This window comes from Sciurus vulgaris (genome assembly GCF_902686455.1).
Source record: "Sciurus vulgaris genome assembly, chromosome: 14".
Lineage (NCBI taxonomy): Eukaryota > Metazoa > Chordata > Mammalia > Rodentia > Sciuridae > Sciurus > Sciurus vulgaris.
The window spans coordinates 92,821,628-92,841,271 of NC_136475.1; the positions used below are offsets into that span (position 1 = coordinate 92,821,628).

At 40.9% G+C, this 19,644-nt stretch overlaps 1 protein-coding gene across 1 annotated transcript in view; it reads left to right on the forward strand.

Annotated features, from left to right (window-relative positions):
* The first annotated feature begins 7,394 nt into the window (after positions 1 to 7,394).
* The window catches only part of ADAM17 (ADAM metallopeptidase domain 17), a 53,180-nt gene continuing 40,930 nt past the window's right edge, over positions 7,395 to 19,644 (forward strand). The window contains exon 1 of the mRNA XM_079111549.1: positions 7,395 to 7,727. Coding sequence (XP_078967675.1) covers positions 7,631 to 7,727 — 97 coding nt within the window. The 5' untranslated portion in view covers positions 7,395 to 7,630. The remainder of the gene's footprint in view (positions 7,728 to 19,644) is intronic.

Genomic DNA, 19,644 nt, shown 5'->3' on the forward strand with positions numbered 1-19,644 from the left:
TCCTTAATATTGTAAAGGCCATTTATGCTAAGCCCATGGCTAATATCATTCTAAATGGTGAAAAACTGAAAGCATTCCCCCTAAAAACTGGAACAAGGCAGGGATGCCCTCTTTCACCACTTCTATTCAACATCGTTCTTGAGACTCTGGCCAGAGCAATTAGACAAACCAAAGAAATTAAAGGGATACGAATTGGAAAAGAAGAACTCAAACTATCCCTGTTCGCTGATGACATGATTATATATTTAGAGGAACCTGGAAATTCCACCAGAAAACTCTTAGAACTCATAAGTGATTTCAGTAAAGTAGCAGGTTACAAGATCAATGCCCATAAATCCAACGCATTTTTATACATAAGTGATGAATCTTCAGAAAGAGAAATTAGGAAAACTACCCCATTCACAATAGCCTCGAAAAAAATAAAATACTTGGGAATCAATCTCACAAAAGAGGTGAAAGACCTCTACAATGAGAACTATACAACACTAAAGAAAGAAATTAAAGAACACCTTAGAAGATGGAAAGATCTTCCATGTTCTTGGATAGGAAGAATTAATATTGTCAAAATGGCCATACTACCTAAAGTGCTATACAAATTCAATGCAATTCCAATTAAAATCCCAATGACGTACCTTACAGAAATAGAGCAAGCAATTATGAAATTCATCTGGAAGAATAAGAAACCCAGAATAGCTAAAGCAATCCTTAGCAGGAAGAGTGAAACAGGGGGTATTGCAATACCAGATCTTCAACTCTACTACAAAGCAATAGTAACAAAAACGGCATGGTATTGGTACCAAAATAGAAAGGTAGATCAATGGTACAGAATAGAGGACACGGACACAAACCCAAATAAATACAATTTTCTCATACTAGACAAAGGGGCCAAAAATATGCAATGGAGAAAAGATAGCCTCTTTAACAAATGGTGCTGGGAGAATTGGAAATCCATATGCAACAGAATGAAAGTAAACCCATATCTCTCACCATGCACGAAACTAAACTCAAAATGGATTAAGGACCTCGGAATCAGACCAGAGACCCTGCAGATTATAGAAGAAAAAGTAGGTCCAAATCTTCACCTTGTTGGTCTAGGACCAGACTTCCTTAACAGGACTCCCATAGCACAAGAAATAAAAGCTAGAATCAACCACTGGGATAGATTCAAACTAAAAAGCTTTCTCTCAGCAAAGGAAACTATCAGCAATGCGAAAAAAGAGCCTACAGAGTGGGAGAATATCTTTGCCAATCATACTTCAGATAGAGCACTAATCTCCAGAATCTATAAAGAACTCAAAAAACTCTACTCCAAGAATTCAAACAGTCCAGTCAACAAATGGGCTAAGGAAATGAATAGACACTTCACAGAAGAAGATCTACAAGCAATCAACAAACATATGGAAAAATGTTCAACATCTCTAGTAGTAAGAGAAATGCAAATCAAAACCACCCTAAGATTCCATCTCACCCCAATTAGAATGGCAATTATCAAGAATACGAGCAACAACAGGTGTTGGCGAGGATGTGGGGAGAAAGGTACACTCATACACTGCTGGTGGGGCTGCAAATTAGTGCAGCCACTATGGAAAGCAGTGTGGAGATTCCTTAGAAAACTTGGAATGGAACCACCATTTGACCCAGCTATCCCACTCCTTGGCCTATACCCAAAGGACTTAAAATCTGCATACTACAGAAATACAGCCACATCAATGTTCATAGCTGCTCAATTCACAATAGCCAGACTGTGGAACCAACCTAGATGCCCTTCAATTGATGAGTGGATAAAGAAACTGTGGTATATATATACAATGGAATATTACTCAGCCATAAAGAATGATAAAATTATGACAATTGCAGGCAAATGGATGAAATTGGAGAATATCATGCTAAGTGAGATAAGCCAATCTCAAAAAGCCAAAGGACGAATGATATCGCTAATAAGTGGAGGTTGACACATAATGGGGGGGAGGGAAGGGTTAGAGTTTGGGTTAGGGAGGGGGGCAAGTATGGAGGAAGGAAGTACTGTATAGAGGGTAAAGAGGGGTGGGAGGGGTGGGGGGAAGGGAAAAAAGAAAAAAAAAAAAAAGCTAAAGAAAACGATTACTATTTTGTTCAGTTCAAAGTGAGGAAGGTGCCTCACTTTTTACTTTTGTTGTTGTTACTGGGGATTGAATCCAGAGGGACTCTGCCATTGACTACATCCCTAGCCCTTCTTATGCTTTGATTTTTCTAAATATATATTAGTTGTAGATGGACACAATATCTTTATTTTATTTATTTGTGTTTATGTGGTGCCTCACGTGCTAAGCAAGCAGCTCCACTAGTGAGACACGACCCCAGCCCTTAGGCTTTGTTTTGAGACAGTGTCTCATTAAGTTGCTGAGGTTGAACTCAAACTTGTGATTCTGTTGCCTCAGCCTCCCAGGTAGCTGGGATTTCAGGCATGTGTCATCATGCCTGGCCATATATTACATCTTTGGTAGAAATTGATACTAATAATTCTTCCTGTCCTTCATGGGTTAAAATGAGATAAGATTACGTACCTGAGTTACGTTACCCTCTCCCTGTTTTTCTCTTCTTAAGAACAATCTCAAAGGCAATTATTCTTCTACCTCTCTAAGAGTTAAGAGCACTCCATTATGTAAGAGAGCACTGTACTCCCTTCTCTCTTCCAAAATAGATATCTCATTCCTTTGAATATTTCCTTAAATGCTTAGCTTGAACGTCCCGCTATTGAGGCACTGGAGGTAGCAATTAGGGAACGACTGGCTTCCCAGCTGTTATGTATTAGTACATTGTACTGGGTAGATGATCCCGTTATCACCAGCTGTTGAATACACACTCACTGGTCAGAAGGCAGTCAAAAACTAAACTAGCTCTCTCCTCTAGGATACATTTTCAGGAATTGTCTGCAGAAATGTCATGGTTTAGGCAAAGGTTCGCTGGACTGGAGATCAGAAGTCCTGGGTTGTCATTCCTGTCACAAACGTGTGTGCTTTGGGACAATATAAACTCCAGGAGGAAGAAATGAATCTGCAAGATGATCCAGAAGTACTTCAAACACAGTGGTCGTGCTTTACCTGATTTTATGCATTAAGACTGCAAAATATTTCTTTTGGACATGGAAGTGCTACAGCCAAAAATGACATTAATAAAAAAAAAAAAAAAAGAAAGTAAGTACACCTTAAAGGGACTTGAAAACATCACTGAACTTGAAGACAACCACATTCCTTTGTACAGTTCAAATTCACACCTTTAGGCTGTGGGTATTGCTCAGTGGTAGCAGGTTTGTATAGCATGTGTGAGGGTCTGGATTTCATTTCCAGTACTGCCAAAAAAAAAAAAAAAGAAATTCTAAGCCAGGTTTGGTGGCACTCACCTGTAATCCTAGCAACTGGGGAGACTCAGTGGTAAAGCACCCTGATAAAACACACACATACACACATAAGAAAGAAAAATATAAAAGAAAGAATTAGGGGACTCCTGAACCAGGACAAGAGCAGAGAGAGGCACTACTGGATGGGATATGTGCACAGTCTCCACAGCATGGAAGTAAGAGTGATTTATTTTTTCTCTACTGTTAATTCTGAAATATTTTCATAAGATCTCATTGGTCAAGATTCTGGGCCCTGACTTTTTGGCTTCCTGCAGGGATGCCACACTTAGCTTGTAAACTGCACAGGTCAGGGGACGTTATCTACAATGTGATCCCCCTCCCTCCCGTTGAGCAAAGGAGTCTGCAGCACCAGATATCTCACCTCCGATCTCTTCTCCTAAAGCCAACTTAGCCGCAAATGATCCACTCTTGTGTAAGATGAGTGGACTTGCCAACATCAGTCTAAATCTAAATTTGTTTCCTTGTTTAATGAGTTTATTGAGCACTACCTATGGGCGGAGCATCGCCTCTCTGTTTCTAAATCAACATCTCTGAAAAATTTCTGAGCCATGTCAAAGACAGAAATCTACTCCCCAAAGATCCTGACACGTTTTTGTTCAGCGCATTCTTACCTAGGGTTTTGCTGCTTTTTTTTGGATCCTCAGTGTCTCAGCTTATGACACAGGAGAGGCTATCTGACAGGGGGCAGGACTGGAAGAGAAGGGGAAGGCGGCCAGATGCACAGTGACTTGATAAGAGACTTGGCAAAGGGTTAGAGGTTAAATGGCTGGGGTAAGGTGACAGTTGGACATTATTTGTGTGTTTATTGTTCTCCTTTAAGCAAGAATAAACTGAAATTTGCCAAAAAGCAAAATGCAAGTCTTTCAAAATTGTTAACCAGTTATTTTATATTCCCAGGACAGATTCATGAAATAAGACCTTTTAAATGAAGTCAGTCCTTGCCAGGCATGGTGGCACATACCTGTAATCCCAATCAGGAGGCTGAGACAGGAGACCAGCTTCTTAGCAAGACTTTAAATAACTTAGCAAGGCTCTGTATCAAAATAAAAATATTTTTAAAAAAAGAAAGGGCTGGGGGATATAACTCAGTGGTTAAGAACCCCTGGGTCCGATCCCCAGTACCAAAAGAAAAAAAAAAAAAAAGGTGTATATAAACACAATGGAGTATTATTCAACTATAAAGAATGAATTTAGGCCCTTTACAGGAACCTGGATGAAATGGGAGGACATCTTGTTAACTGAAGTCACCAAGACTCAGGACAAGTCTGTTTTCTTTCATATGTGGAAACTCAAAAATAAAAGAGAGAGGGAGGGAGAAAGAGAGAAAGGCTTAAAAAAAAAGGGAGAAGAAAAGAAAAAAAAGATGACCTTAAAAAGGAAGAGGGACTTTCCAGGGAAGAGGAAGCTGGGGTGAGGGCTAGTTAGTAGGGAGGGTGGATATGAACCAAGCACACAATACATGCATGTATGCAAATGACTTGCTGAAACCCATTAATTTGTACAATTAATATGCATTAATCATTATGGATTACAAAAATCATTTGGGGGCTCAGTTGTGGCATATGAGGCTCTCGGCTGGATCCCAAGCACCACACATACAATCATTACAGATGTTAAATGAACCTAGGATCTAGATAACTGTTTAGAGATTTTTTTTTTTTATACAGATGATAATGGTTGTGTAACAAATTACCCCTAATCTTGAAGTTTCAAACAACAACCACTTCTTATCTCCTATGGTTCTGAGGGTCAGGCTGTGGGGTTGGGGGCTATTGTGATCTCCATGCTTGCCTGGAACTAGAGAATTCCTTCCAAACTCATGGTCTTCTGTTCCTATCAGCCTCTCCACAGGTTTCTCATGATATGGAAGTTGGCTTCTGCTGTCTGTGTGAACTGAGAAAACAGTCAAGCCAGAGGACACCTGAGATGGAAGATGCTGTCTCACAACCTGATCTTGGAGGTGACCTACCAATACTTCTGCGGTGTGTGTGACTATGGGTCCCACAGACCAACTGTGGTCCATTGTGGAAGGGGACTGACGACCATACAGAGGCTGGGTTATCTTGGAGGGTGCCACAGAAGCTATGAAATCCTGAGGTATTTATATTCCTTTGGAAAAATGTTAAAGAATGATGTGACCGTTTAACCAAGTGTATTTACATTATGCTGGAAAATACACGCTTTGCAACAACTTAAACTTACAATGAAAAAAATCAAAAAATCTATGTAGGGGGTACTTTTTTTTTTTTTTTTGATTGACTGTACTGAGGTTTGAACCCAAAGCCTATGCATCCTAGGCAAGCCCTCTACCACTGAGCTGTATCCCCAGACTGTGGCACATATTAAAAGAAAAACAAAACAAAAACACCTTTTGATAGTAAGAGAATGTTTGAAGACCAGTGACAGACTGCCAGTTAGCTCTACCAGTAGTCTTTACTAGTATGTCCTTCTTAATATGTTCCCCTGGCTCTTTTTTGTTTGTTTTAGTTGTAGATAGACACCATACCTTTATTTTACTTATTTATTTTTATGTGGTGCAAAGGATCCAAACCAGTGCCTCACACGTGGTAGGCAAATGCTCCTCCACTGAGCCACAACCCCAATCTCTTCTGGTTGATCATCTCCCCCAGCTCTTTATCTCCCCCATGTGGTTTTCTTTTATCTTAAAGGCCAAAGCAATTGAAAAAGGAAAGATGACTTCAAGCTGGAATTACAATGTGGGTCCTGGTTTGTGAATGGGAAAGATTACCTGAAATTCGCATTGCCCCTAAAAATCTGGGGTTTCTGGTTATGAGAAAATGGATTAGGAGTGCCCCCCCGACCTCTACTCTTTCGGTACTGGGGAATGAACCACATTATATTCCAGATTTTTTTTTTTTCCCTTTTATTTTAAAACGGGGTTTCGCCAAATATCCCATGCTGGCCTAGCACTTCAGATCCTTCTGACTCAGCCTACTGGGTTGCTAGGATTACAGGAATTCACCGCCGGCCCACTGTCAAGTGGAAAATGTTTGGCCCTACTTGGGCCAAAGCGAAATAATAATTAGCCCCAGAGTGGCAGCACAAGCTTCTAGACCCAGCGGCTAGGGAGGTTGAGACAAGAGAATCACAAGTTGAAGGCCAGCCCGCGCAACTTAGGCCGACACAATCTCAAAACAAAATAAGGCTGGTGGTGTAGCTCTGTGGTACAGCACTTGCCTAGTAAGTGCAAGGCATTGGGTTTGATCCCCAGTACCTCAATCAAGCAAAAATCTACAGCCAACCTTTTTAGAATGCTTTATTCGGCTATATAAACACTAAACTTCAGAGGTAAAATTCTGCAAAGGATTGTAAACTGCCCGTCCAAACTAAACACAACAAGTAGAGGACTGAACTCTAAGACTTTTGTGGATGGATTCTGGCCCCTGGAGTCACAAGTCTTAGGATTCCAGCTCCTGAAAATGCTGCAGATCCTTGCCTGAGCAAATGTGCACCCAGAAAGCGCTCAAGATTCTCCCCAAGACTTTTTTGAGACAGCGGAGGCACGGAGGCCTGGGCTCCGGCAATGAGACCCGGAGCTGGACACCAGAGTAGGCTGGTGGTGAATGCCAGGCGCGGCCTCGGTCCCTAGGGCACTGCGGCTGGTCTCACGCTTCCGCCTCCCTCCCGCGCACTCCGCGCGGAGCCTGCGGCGTCGAGCCAGCCGCGTCCCGGTCGGCCTCTGAATGGACTTTACGGCTCCTTTACCGGAAGGACTGACAGGAGCCCTAAGTACACGTGGGCAGCACGGTGAGGGCGGCGGGCGCACGCGCCTGAGGGCGTGCTCGCCAACTCCTGCCGTCCTTCTCTGCAGTCGCCCGGGTACGGGGGCTGCGTCCAGTCAGGCCGACCTCCCGCTCGATGAGCGAGGCAGGCCGCGAGCAGGGCAGGCAGGAAACCCGGGGGCTCGGAGCCGAGCCGGGCCGGGCGGGGCGAGCCGGAACTCCCGGCCTGCCGCGCGGCGCCCGCTTCCGGCTGTGGGCGGTGCGGGGGTCGGCGGGGCCGGAAGCGGGCAGAGCCGGCGCTCCGAGCGCCGCCTGCACTTCCGGGGCCTCGAGCCTGGCTCTGGAGTCTTCCCGGTAGGCGGCGCGGGAGGGGAAGGAGCACTGAGGCGGCGGGCCGGGTGGATCCCTTCCTCCCCCGATGTGAGCAGTTTCCCGAGTCCCGTCAGGCGGAGGCGGCCGACAGTGGTGCAGCCGGCGGCCGGGCGGGAACATGAGGCAGCGTCTCCTCTTTCTGACCAGTCTGGTTCCTTTCGTGCTGGCGCCGCGACCTCCGGACGATCCGGGCTTCGGCTCCCGCCAGCGACTCGGTGAGACCCGGGGGCGAGCCGGCCTCGGCCGCCGAGGAAGCGAGGGGAGCGGACCGGTCAGGTGTGCGGGGCGGGGTGCGGGCGCCGCGGCGCGTTCCCGGCGGTCCGGGTGGGAGGGGGTGTGGCGCGCGTCCGGGAAGGGATGCGGAGACGGGCTCGCCCGCGCGGGGCTGCGAGGGGACGGGCCGCCGCAGTGTTGCTGGAGGTGAGGGTCGGCGGCCGGTTTGGAGCAGAAGTCGGGTGGGTGGTGCGCGGCTGCCGGGGGAGGCCCGGAGCCCCTCGGCCCTCGGCCCTCTGAGCAGCGAGCTGGAATCTCTGTGGGAGGCCCGGAGTGAGGGAGGAATCTCGCTGGAAGGCGGCGACTGGAGTGGTTTCGATGGCAGTTTCTGACGGGATTTGGAGTTTTGCAGCTGGGTTTTGCCGTCGTCCTAAGCTCGTTCTTACTTCGGTTGTAGCTTGTTGGCGGCGCTTGGGGAGCAGGGGGGAGCCAAGACCTGCCCAACCAGCCGTCAGGCCGCCGCCGGGACTGCTCTTTACGAATTTAAAAGAATGATCAGGATGACCAGTTTGATCAGTTTTGAGCCCACAAAATAAAGGGCCCCTATTAGGTTTTCCAGAAAGACTGGATTTCAAGGAGGGGTGCAAGTTAGTTTGTGTGAGTTTGTGCTGTGTCTTAGTGTCCTTTATCTCCTCAACGTTGATGCCATGCCATTCGGTTAATTACTAATAAGAAAATGTGAAACCATATGTTTTCTTATTTCATGGACAGAAGTGACTGATGGCATTTCCCTCTGGTACTGGGGCTAGAACCCAGGGCCTCGCACTGCTCTGACATCCCAGCCCCTGGTAGGGGTTTGAGTGTTCTCCCCTAAATAACCTTGTGGTTGTCACATACGAAGTGACTGTTTAAGAAAAGGAGCGAGGGAGCCAGTTAGGAAGTGCTAAGTGAACGCAAGTTGAAGGAAAGTTTTGAAGTGTGGGTGATCAGGATGGACAGGGTAAGGATCTGCTTAATTCTAAGGATAATTGTTAATAAAAAGGAAAAATATACATTTTGAGATACTAAATTTATATTTTCATCTGTCTGACAACTTTTTACTTTTTATTCTCCTGTTCTCAGGTGAAAAAATAAGCATACAGTATAGAAGAAAAAGCATTACTTCTGGAGTGATTCTCAGCAACATTTGCAGATTTTTTTTAACCAAGTGTGGTTTTTTAATTACTAAAGTGCAGACCATCTGTGCCAGAAAACTGCACAGACTTACCCATTTTTTAAATTAAATGTTTGAAGCGCTCATACTGTTGGCCAAGTATTATGCATGACATCAGAAATACAGATATCAGATTATGTTCATCTTTAAAAACTTATGGCATAGCCTGGTGTGGTAGAACACACCTGGGAAGCTGAGGCAGGAGAATTGCAAGTTCAAGGCCAACCTGGGCAACTTAGACCCTGTCTGAAAATAAAAAGGACTGAAGCTATAACTCAGTGGTAAAGTGCCTCTGAGTTTCACTTCCTCCTACCGAGGGGAGGAAAAGCTTATGGCATAGCAGAGTAGAGACTCATACAGAGATCTAAACAGACACTTCTGAAACAACATGGAGGAGAGTGCTAGGTACTTTAAGACAGATATTATCATCGTGAAGAGGGTACTGGATGCAGTCTAGGAAGGGAGGCAAGGCTGCCTGGGGTAGGGTTAGCTGAGCCAGGACTTTAAGGTTAAATAGGTGAGGAGGAAAATAAGGGCACTCCTGATAACAGAATGAGAGACTGTTAGAATTTAGAGACTGTAATGAAACTTAGAGATTGTGTCTAGTTTTTTTAATAGGTAGAAAAAATGGGTCTTAGAAAGTTATAGGGACTTGTCAGATTTACATAGTGATGAACACATATGCCTTGTGGGTATTTGAAGAATTGATTCTTGTGTATGTTGGACAGCACAAGATGTTTGACTGCTCAGGATGACATTTTTTGCTTAACTCAAATCTTACTGAGATTAAGTTGGTCAAGACAGGAAGCTTCAGAGCACGGCGTATTGTTTATTAGCCAATTGCAGATGTTACATACTATAGCACTCAGTATTGATTAGGTATATAACATTTTTCTTTTTGTAAATTTCTCTATTTACTTATTTTGTGGTACTGGGGATTGAATCCAGGCGCTTACCACCAAGCTGTATCCCTAGTGATTTTTCTTTTGACATAGGGTCTTGCTAAGTTACCAAAACTGGCCTTGAAGTTGGTGATCCTCCTGCTTCAGCCTTCTGAGTTGCTAGGATTTCAGTTGTTTGCCTCCATGCCCAGCTTATAACATTTTTCTGAAGGGCAGAAATACATATAATAAACAGAAGCCATTTGGGGTACTCCATAGGTCACCAAAAATGATTTCAATCGAACTGTTATGAATTGCATAATTTAGGAAAGTTATGAATCATATGAGCTTAGTCATGATGATATCTTGTTGAAGTTGCAGCTGGGGTGTATAAGTCTTACTTTGATTTCAAAATTGTTTTCTCTTTGTGTTACTTTGAATGAAAGAGGATGTAGTGGGTGGATGGAAGGAAAAAATATAGGTCACAGATGAGGGATGAACATTTGTATTTGAAACATATGTTTTGAAACTTGAGGTTATTGGCTTGGTCATTCTCCATATAACAGTGCTTATTTCATTAACAGCTCAGTATTCTGACATCTAGATTCCTCTTTTCATGTTAATTTTGCTTATAACTGCATTCTTTTGAAATCTAAACATTTAACAATCCTAACTGCTATGAGAGAGATTAATATAACTCTATTTTGTACTAATCAAAGAAATAAACTAGGATAGAATGAAGAGTTGAGCAGAGCTGGAATAGGGAAACTGGAGAAATCTTTTTGGCCTTCACAGAATATTCCAGAACATTAGATGTGTCCTGCAAGGCCAAGTATGGTTGATTTTTGGATCCTTCATCGTTTTCTATTTGTGAGAGATGCTAAATTTATACAACTGGAACTATAATTTGAAGAAAGCCTGAGAAAGGTTGTTAGGGAAGGAGGGACAGGGTAGGTTTCACCGGGGTAGGGAAGTGAAATGAAGGACTTTTCATATACTGTATTTCTTAACTTAGTTCTGAAATCATCCAATGAAATGGGTACCTCAGTATCCACATCTTTTCTCTTTTCTCCCCTTTAAAATTTTTTTTGTACTGACATTGAACCCAAGATTGCTCTACCACTGAATTACTTTCCCATCCCTTTTTGTTTTTTATTTTAAGTCAGTTTCACTAAGTTGCCAAGGCTGGCCTTGAACTTGGGATACCCCTATCTTAGCCACCCAAATCACTGTGGTTACAAGTGAGTGCCACCATACCCAGTGGTCAAAAGCTCTTGATGGGGAATTAATTAGTGGAGGCTACTGAAACTCTTATCTCCCCTTACTGGTAAAAACCCATAAAATTATATTTTTAGCTCCCAGGCTCTGGGGTTCCTGACGTAGAAGAGAATACTTCTTTGTTTTTCTTATCCCTTAAACTCAGGGAGGGATTCATGTGTGCTTAGGGCTTATTTCATAACCTGGTCAAGCTGCTTTCTTTCCTACTCTGTATTTTCTGGGGTGCTGAAGAGTTGGTCTCATTGTCTTCTCCACAGGTTCTGTAAATACTTCATAAGCAGTCCTTTTCCACTTCTGACATCAGGAGTAGATGCATGACAATTATGGTGTCATTTGGGGGGAATCTTTTGTATTTCATACAGCAGAGCAGTTGGAGTGTGAGCAGAGTACAATAAGGGTTCTTCATTACACTTGGAAGGTTGTATTCTAGGAATATGCAGTTTGCTGCAAAAAAGAAAATGTAAAAGGCCCACAGATGTTTCCTTTTAACAATTTATTTACATAGCTCTCAAATGCATGGGGATAATTATCCATATGTGTATATGCATGTGTATATGTATAGCTATACCTGTATTTATGCTTATATACTCACAAAAATTTATATCCTTTTGAGGTTTAAAAATAAGTTTTAAGGGGCTGGGGAGATAACTTGGTTGGTTGAGTGCTTGCCTTGCAAGCACAAGGCCCTGGGTTCAATCCCCAACACCACCAAAAAAAAAAAAAAAAAAAAAATTTAACATCAACTCTAAGTTCAAAGAAAGAAACTTGGCTGTACTTTAGGTCATCAGACTATGGTCATTGGCCATAAAAACTTATCCCAGATACAGAACAATTCAGGTGTAAGAAAAGGATGGAGTCTCAAAGGCTTATCAAATCTCCTGTAGGCAACTCCACATGTGCATTCATAGAGCTGGTTATCACAGCCCTGAAAATTCTGCTTTTTCTTTATTCTTCTTTCAGAACATTTAGAAGGAGCAAAGTATTAGCTTTTTTTTTTTTTTTTTTTTTACCACTGATGTCAGTGTTGAGAATCATAGTATAATATAGTTTTGCTTTGCTTTCTTCCCACTTAAAATTGCTGTATGACTTATCAAGTAACAGATGAAAATACATGATGACTTAACTCAAAAGAAGTCCTATGTAGTGAGCAGTGTAGTTGAGAATTATATATAATGAACAAGATAGACTGCCACTCTAGTCTTTCAGCATCCAGTTGCCGACCCCGCAGTGGCGCCCCTGCCACCCCAATGTCTACCTAGGTACCCAGGCCAGAAACCTAGGAGTCTTCTGGTGATCTCCACCTGATTTCCTCAGCATCTTACGTACTGATTTCCCAGATTCCAGTTTTCTTCCTCTCTGGCACATTTTCCACAATGAAGTTATAATGATATTTTTTAACAACTGTTGTCTTTGTCCAAAGTCCAAAATCCTGGATTTTGTTCCATGGTCTTTTTCTAAAAAATATTTTTTAGTTGTTGAGGGACCTTTATTTAATCTGTTTATTTATATGTGGTGCCGAGAATTGAACCCAGTGCCTCACACATGCTAGGCATGTGCTCTACCTCTGAGGTACAACCCCAGTCCTGTTCCAACGTCCTTTAACCTGACCTCTGCCTGCCTCTCTATCCTGATACCTCATCTTCTTTTCTTTTTTCTTTTTTCCTTTTTCAGTACTAGAGATTGAACCCACGGGCATTTTACCATTGAGCTGCATCCCCAGCTCTTTATTTTTTTTATTTTGAGACAGGGTCTGGCTAAATTGGCAATACTGGCTTCCAACTTGGGATCCTCCTGCCTCACCTTCCTGGGTTGCGGGGATTACAGTAGTGCGCCACTGAGCCCAGCCACCTCATCTTAGTGCTGTGTTTTTCTGCACAATAACTCACCGAGTTGCTTTCACTTAAGTATTATGTTCTCCCCTTCGTGTGCAGCATATATTATGCCATGTGCTTAGAATATCTTTTTTTTTTTCTTCTTCTGTAGACTGCAACCATATCCTTTTGATTTTAATACAGCTTCCCTGGGAAAGCATCCTTGGTTCACCAGGCAGGAACCCTGCCCCTGCTGTGTCCTGTAACTTCCTATAACTGCTCTCTCATGGCAGATGACACACTTTATTGTAATTTTGTGTGATCTCTTCCCTAAGTGTGAAATACTGGAAATATATTTCTCTGTTTTATTGCCAGTGCCTGAATAATAGGAGGTTCTTAATAGGTATTTGTTGAATAAATGCATAAATGGAATCTGTTGGAAAAGAGAAAAAAAGTGTAGAATGTGGGTGTAGGAAAGGAGAAGTGAAGGTGGGGTGATAAAGATACAAAAGCAGTAAGGAAGGGTGGGATCTCTAAGCACCAGTAGGTAAGAAGGCAAGCAGGGAAACTATAAACTGGAGCACTTGACAGAGAAGAACAGTGAGGAGTAGATAGGGGACTCCTATGTAATAAAATTCTACAGTCTGATCTTTTCAATTAAATTGTCTTTTATTTTCTAATTTGTATTTGTGGTTGACTGAAATGAGGAAAATCTCAGTTATTTAGGGTGATGGCTGGATCAACTTGTAGAAAGTTATACTGCTCATTCTAGAGAGTAATCAGCAGCCATTGTAGAATTTTTAAGAGTCCATGACCAGATGCTGAGCAAAGAAAGATCATTTGGTAACATAGTATTTAGTACTAACTGTAATAAACTCTGTTGTAAGAAGTCTGGTTGTTTATACTTGTTTGAGAGATTTAAATATAGAAAAGAGGAAAGGGAAAAAATAACAGAATCAATCAAGCAACATTACCCTATGTAAATTTATGATTACACAAATGGTATGCCTTTACGCCATGTACAGAGAAACAACATGTATCCCATTTGTTTACAATAAAAAAATGAATAATAAATATAGAAAAGAGAATCTTTGGGGAAGTGCAGGGAGGAGGGACAAATTCTTTTGAAAATACTGTAGAAAATTGTGACTACCAATGGTTAAAATTTTGAAAGTGAAGTGCAGTGGAATATTGTGTATCAGAGAGGGTACTTGCTCATGAAGGAAGACAATATCAAGAGCAGTAAGTAGCTCCAATTTAGCTCCAGAGACATCTGCTTTTACTAGGTTGTTTTTGATGGCTCCAGGACATCCAATTTGAGATCTCTACTTATTAAAAGAGAATACATTGCAATGCAGACATACTTGTTAAGTATTTTAAAGTGTGTTTGGAAGCTACATTTAAAAAGTGCTTATTATAGAAAATACAACCAAAATAACTAGTGATGTTACTATTGTGTCTTTTTTTTTTTTTTTTTTTTTTTTGGTACTGAGGATTGAACCCAGGGGTGCTCTGCATCCCCAGCCCTTTTTTACTAATGTATTTAGAGACTGGGTCTCACTGAGTTGCTAAGTGCCTCAGTAAGTTGCTGAGGCTGACTTTGAACTCATAATCCCTCTGCCTCAACCTCCCAAGCAGCTGGGATTACAGGCGTGTGCCGTGCCTGGCTCTTGTCATTTTTTTAAGGCTTGTTTTTATAATTAGGATATGCAATATGAACAGTTTTTTTTAAAAAATATCTCTTTGTTTCATTAACATAGCATAAGTATTTTTCCTTTTTTTTTTTTTTTGTACGAGGGATTGAACCCAGGGTCACTTTACCACTGAGCCACATCCCAAGCCCTTTTTATTTTTTTATTTTTCAGACCTTAAAAAGTTGTACTAGCGGGGCATGGTGGTGCATGCCTGTAATCCCAGTGACTTGGAAGTCTGAGGGAGGAGAATCACGAGTTTAAAGCCAGCCTCAGCAACTCAGTGAGGCCCCCAACTTAGTGAGACCCTGTCTCTAAATAGACTATAAAAAGGAATGGGGGTGTGACTCAGGGGTTAAGCGCTCCTGGGTTCAATCCCTGCTACCAAAAAAAAAAGTTGTAATATACAACATTTTAAACGGTTGCAGATTTTTCTCCATCATTTGAAGTTGTAGAACTTATTCAATTATCAATTTCTTTTTTTTGTTTTAAAAAATAATGCAAAAATGAATAATAAATATCCTTGTGCTTTAAGGTTTTTTTCCTTCACTTTGACCTGTTCCTTACTTTAGCTTAGTTAAGTGGTTTTCTTTCTTTTTCTTTTAATAAGAGAGTGTCTTGCTGTGTTATTCAGGCTGCCTCAAAGTTCTAGATTCAAATGATCGTCCTGCCTTATTCTCCCAATTAGCTGGGGCTTCAGGCAGGTGCCAGCATGCCTTGCTTGTACTGTGGTTTTCAGACTTGAGTGCATGAGAATCTCCTGGAAGTTTTTTTTGTTTTTTTTTTTTTTTTTTTTTTTTTGGTACTGGGGATTGAACCCAGGGCGTTGTGCTTGCGAGACAAGCACTCTACCAACTGAGCTATCTCCCCAGCCCCTAGAAGTTTTGTTAAACACAGATTTCTGAATCCATCCCGAAGATTTCTAACCGAGTGGGTCTAAGGGAAGACCTGAAAACTTGGATTTCTAACACGTTCCCAGGTGATGCTGATGCTACTTGTTGGGGATTATATACACTTTGAAAACCACTAAACCATGTTATGATAATGAAACTACAATACTGAGATTAAGTTTCTAAATCAGTAGAAGTGATTATGATCTTGAATGAAACTGAGTTCATGTACCAACTTGTGTCAGGGTGGTTGAAGGACTGAAGGATTGTCCCAGCGTCTCAGCACTGAGAATTGGTGCAGTTTGTTTGTGTGAGTGTGGGTAGGCGTAAGGTTCTGTGCTGGGTGTTGTGAGGTAAAGACACAGTGGTGGATAAAACACAGCTCCTTTTTGGCTATTTTATAGTCTGATGATGAGATAAGTATGTCATGACCACAAAGCACCAGAAGCAATGTATAAACAAAGGGGTTTAGAATTCAGAGGGAGGGAGCTAGGAATGTGGCTCAGTGGTTGAGTGCTTGTGTTGCTGGGTTCAATCCCCAGTACTACAAAAACAATTCTGAAGGAAGCAAGGTCATATTTTTTTTGACATTTTTAAAAGTAGGATACCAGGGCTGGAGTTGTGGCTCAGTGGTAGAGCCACCATGCTTGCCTACCATGCATGAGGCACTGGGTTCGATTCTCAGCACCACATATAAATGAATGAATAAAATAAAGTCTGTCAACATCTTAAAAAAAAAAAAAAAAAAAGTAGGGTACCAAAACGTAGAAAGTTCCAGGAGAACTCAGTGTTTTTAGAGGAGTTTCAAAAGTATCACATCAGTAGAACTTGAGGAATTCAGTCAGCAGGATAATGTTCAAAACCTAGTTCTGTGTCTGATTAACTTTATGAAATTAGATAAATTACTTATCCTGTTAAATGAGGATATTATCTCAGGGAACATACTATATTAAAATACCCAGCATGGTACATTATAGTGAACACTTAGAAATGGGCAAATAAATGGTAAGTTCTTGAAGATTTTCTGTTGGTGCCACTGAGCATTATGACTAGCTGGGTCATCAGATGCAGTGGTGCCCGCCTGTAATCCCAGCAGTTTGGGAGGCTGAGGCAGGAGGCTTGCAGGTTTAAGACCAATCTCAGTAACTTAGTGAGAACCTGCCTCAAAATAAAAAAAATTTTAAAAAGGGTTGGGATGTAGTTCAGTTGTAAAGTGCCCCTGGGTTCAATTTCTTGTACCAAGAAAAAAAAGTCCTAGCAGGATTGACTCACCAATAGTTAGCATTGGTAGAAAAGTGATTGATCCCTTCTGAAACAGCTTTCCTCTAGGTTAAATTTTAAGAGGAAAATTTGTTAATAGAAAATGGGTGGTATCGGTCAGTTGTGGTGGTGCATGCTGTTAATCTCAGTGACTTGGGAGTCTGAGTCAGGAGGATCTCAAGTTGGAGGCCAGCCTCAGCAATTTAGCCAGCCCTATCTCAAACAAACAAAAAGGACTAGGAATATTAGCTCAGTTTAAAGCGCCCTTGAGTGCAATCTCTAGAACCAAATCAAACAAACAAACAAAAAAACCCTAAAGGGTGGTATCTAGCAAGTGTAGAAATTACTGCTACTTTATTTATTAAGTTAGAAGCTTGAATAAACTTTTATTAAATTGACTTCCATTCGGTAGCAGTGAGCCTGTCCTTAGCTTTCTTCAGTGTGTGTGAGTATTGTGCAGTGGCGAGGCACTGTTCTGCCCTTGACCACTCAAGAAAACTGGCCTTACTCATTTCTCTCTTTTATCTTGCTTTAGTGTCCACAACAATGCCATATTTTTTTTGTGTATGTGTTGTCTGGGTCTCCCACCCTAAAATGAGCTGTTAGGCAAGGACTTTTCTGTTAATGCTGTTTCAGCTTTTGGACAGTGTCGGCTCATAGGGAATGAATGAATGAGTGAACTGATTGAGAATATTTAGCTGAAGGGGAATACTATTGAATTGATTCTGTTTTTGATTTTTTTAAAAATTTTAAACTTTTTATTGACATAAGATAATTGGACATGTTTATGGGGATGATTCTGTCTTTTAAAACTTAAAAATTTTTTTTTTTTTTTTTTTTTTTGTTTGTGGTACTACGATTTGAACCTTGAGGGCCTGTGCATGCATGGTGGGCCAGCGCACTGCACTGAGCTGCATTCCCAACCCTAAAACTTTTTAAAGCATATTTTATATCAGTCACAATAAAGATGTATTTTAAGTTCCTGCTGCTATTCTTCATCTTCCTAACAATATTCTTAATATTTGAATATCACCATTTTGTCCCTGAATTGCACGTGTTTTGAAGAAAGTGGTCCACTCATGGAGGCAGGTCATAAGGAGCAGCATATCCCATTTTCCCCCAGAAGCAACGCAGCAACACACCTTCCTCTTGCAAGTGGTTCAGCAGTAACAAAGCATGCTATTGTGATAAAACTGTTTAGAAATAGGGTGCTGTCCCTTGAAGCAATTCTTCTGTTTGCACATGAAGTTGCACAGTGAAGGGAAAATCCTTCTTGTTACATTAACAGAGGAGGGGGGCTTTGCATATGTCAAGGGTCATGTACTTTAGTTTTGTATCCATTCAGCTATTAATGATCCTTTTTCTGATTGTGTTGGAGAAATTAATCATCTTTTAAAGTCAAAAATTTTGTTTCTAAAATGCAATTCAATGATTTCACTATCCTTTATGAACAAAATATTACTCGTCTTTTAAAGAATAATAAAAACTGAAGCTATATGTCTTTGTCTTGACAGGCTATTTATTAGAATATTTCATATCATAATAGAAAAAGTAGTTTTCCCACAGGAAATCATGAGACCTGTGTTAAGAGTTCAGACTCTTTAAAATTAACATGTATAATGCATTGCAATATAATAGAGGCCTTGTGGGAGGGATGAGTGAAATAGTGTCTCAGTTTTCCTTCTGTAAATCGAGAGGGCTGGGCTATTTTATTTATAACCTCTATTGGCATTTAGGATCTAGAAATTCTAATTTAGGGCTCAAATATGTGATGTTGCCATTTAGAGGAGTCAGCATCCATGGTGGTTAATAGTAATTCTTCTATTGTAGCTTATATATCAAAAAGAATAAAATACTATAAAACTCATTTTAATGAATAAAAATTAAAAATATTGTTTATGCATCATATAGAATTACCTGATATTTTAATGATTGAAGTAGAATTTTAAAATACTGTACTTATATGCTGTTCTTTCTTACATTTATACCTGCCTTGGCAATTTTACAACTGTAGGGATCTTACAAGTATTCTTTTTTTTTCCGCGGTGCTGGGGATCGAACCCAGGGCCTTGTGCTTGCAAGGCAAGCACTCTACCGACTGAGCTATCTCCCCAGCCCTACAGGTATTCTTTAATAAATAGAGAAGAATAAAAGTGTTTTTGAAGTTTGAACAAATACATTCTTTCATAATTCATCCAGATTATTTAGCTCATCAATTTCTACAGAGTTTTAAAGAGCTGAGTCTGATACTACACAACAGTACATCACTGCCCTCTGATAGTACTACTAATACATAATTTTAAATTCAGCAAAGAAAACCTTTATTATAATGTAAAATGGTCTCTGTTAGTTTTGTGAGCTATGGAAATATAAAATAAAGAGAAATTCAGCATTTGCCTGTAAATATTCATTACTAGGTTATAAAAATATATAACATTCTTCACATAAGCCCTTCAAATGAATTTTCAAGATTTTCCGTGATAATCATTTTAAAGGCACTAAGTCCATAAGTTTAAGCAAAAGTTTTTATATATAGTGAAATTCAAACAGATACAAGGCTGTGCAGCACAACTATAAGCAGCTAGGTCATTTTATAAAGGAAGGAATTATGATTGCAAATTTTAATATTAGAGATGTATGTAGGATTTTTACATGTCATGTGTATATACCATTTAGATTTGTATACATATTTTTAGATCTATACGTATTTTTTGTGGTGCTGGGTCTTGAACCTAGTCCCTCACACATGGTAGGCAAGCACTTTTTCCACTACACCCCAGCCCTAGATCCATATTTTAACTACGAAAAAGTAATAAATCACTTCTTATAGGAGAGCAAACATAGGAAAGTAAGAATTTAACGAAAGGTCTGACTAATTTTTAAGCTTGAAAATCA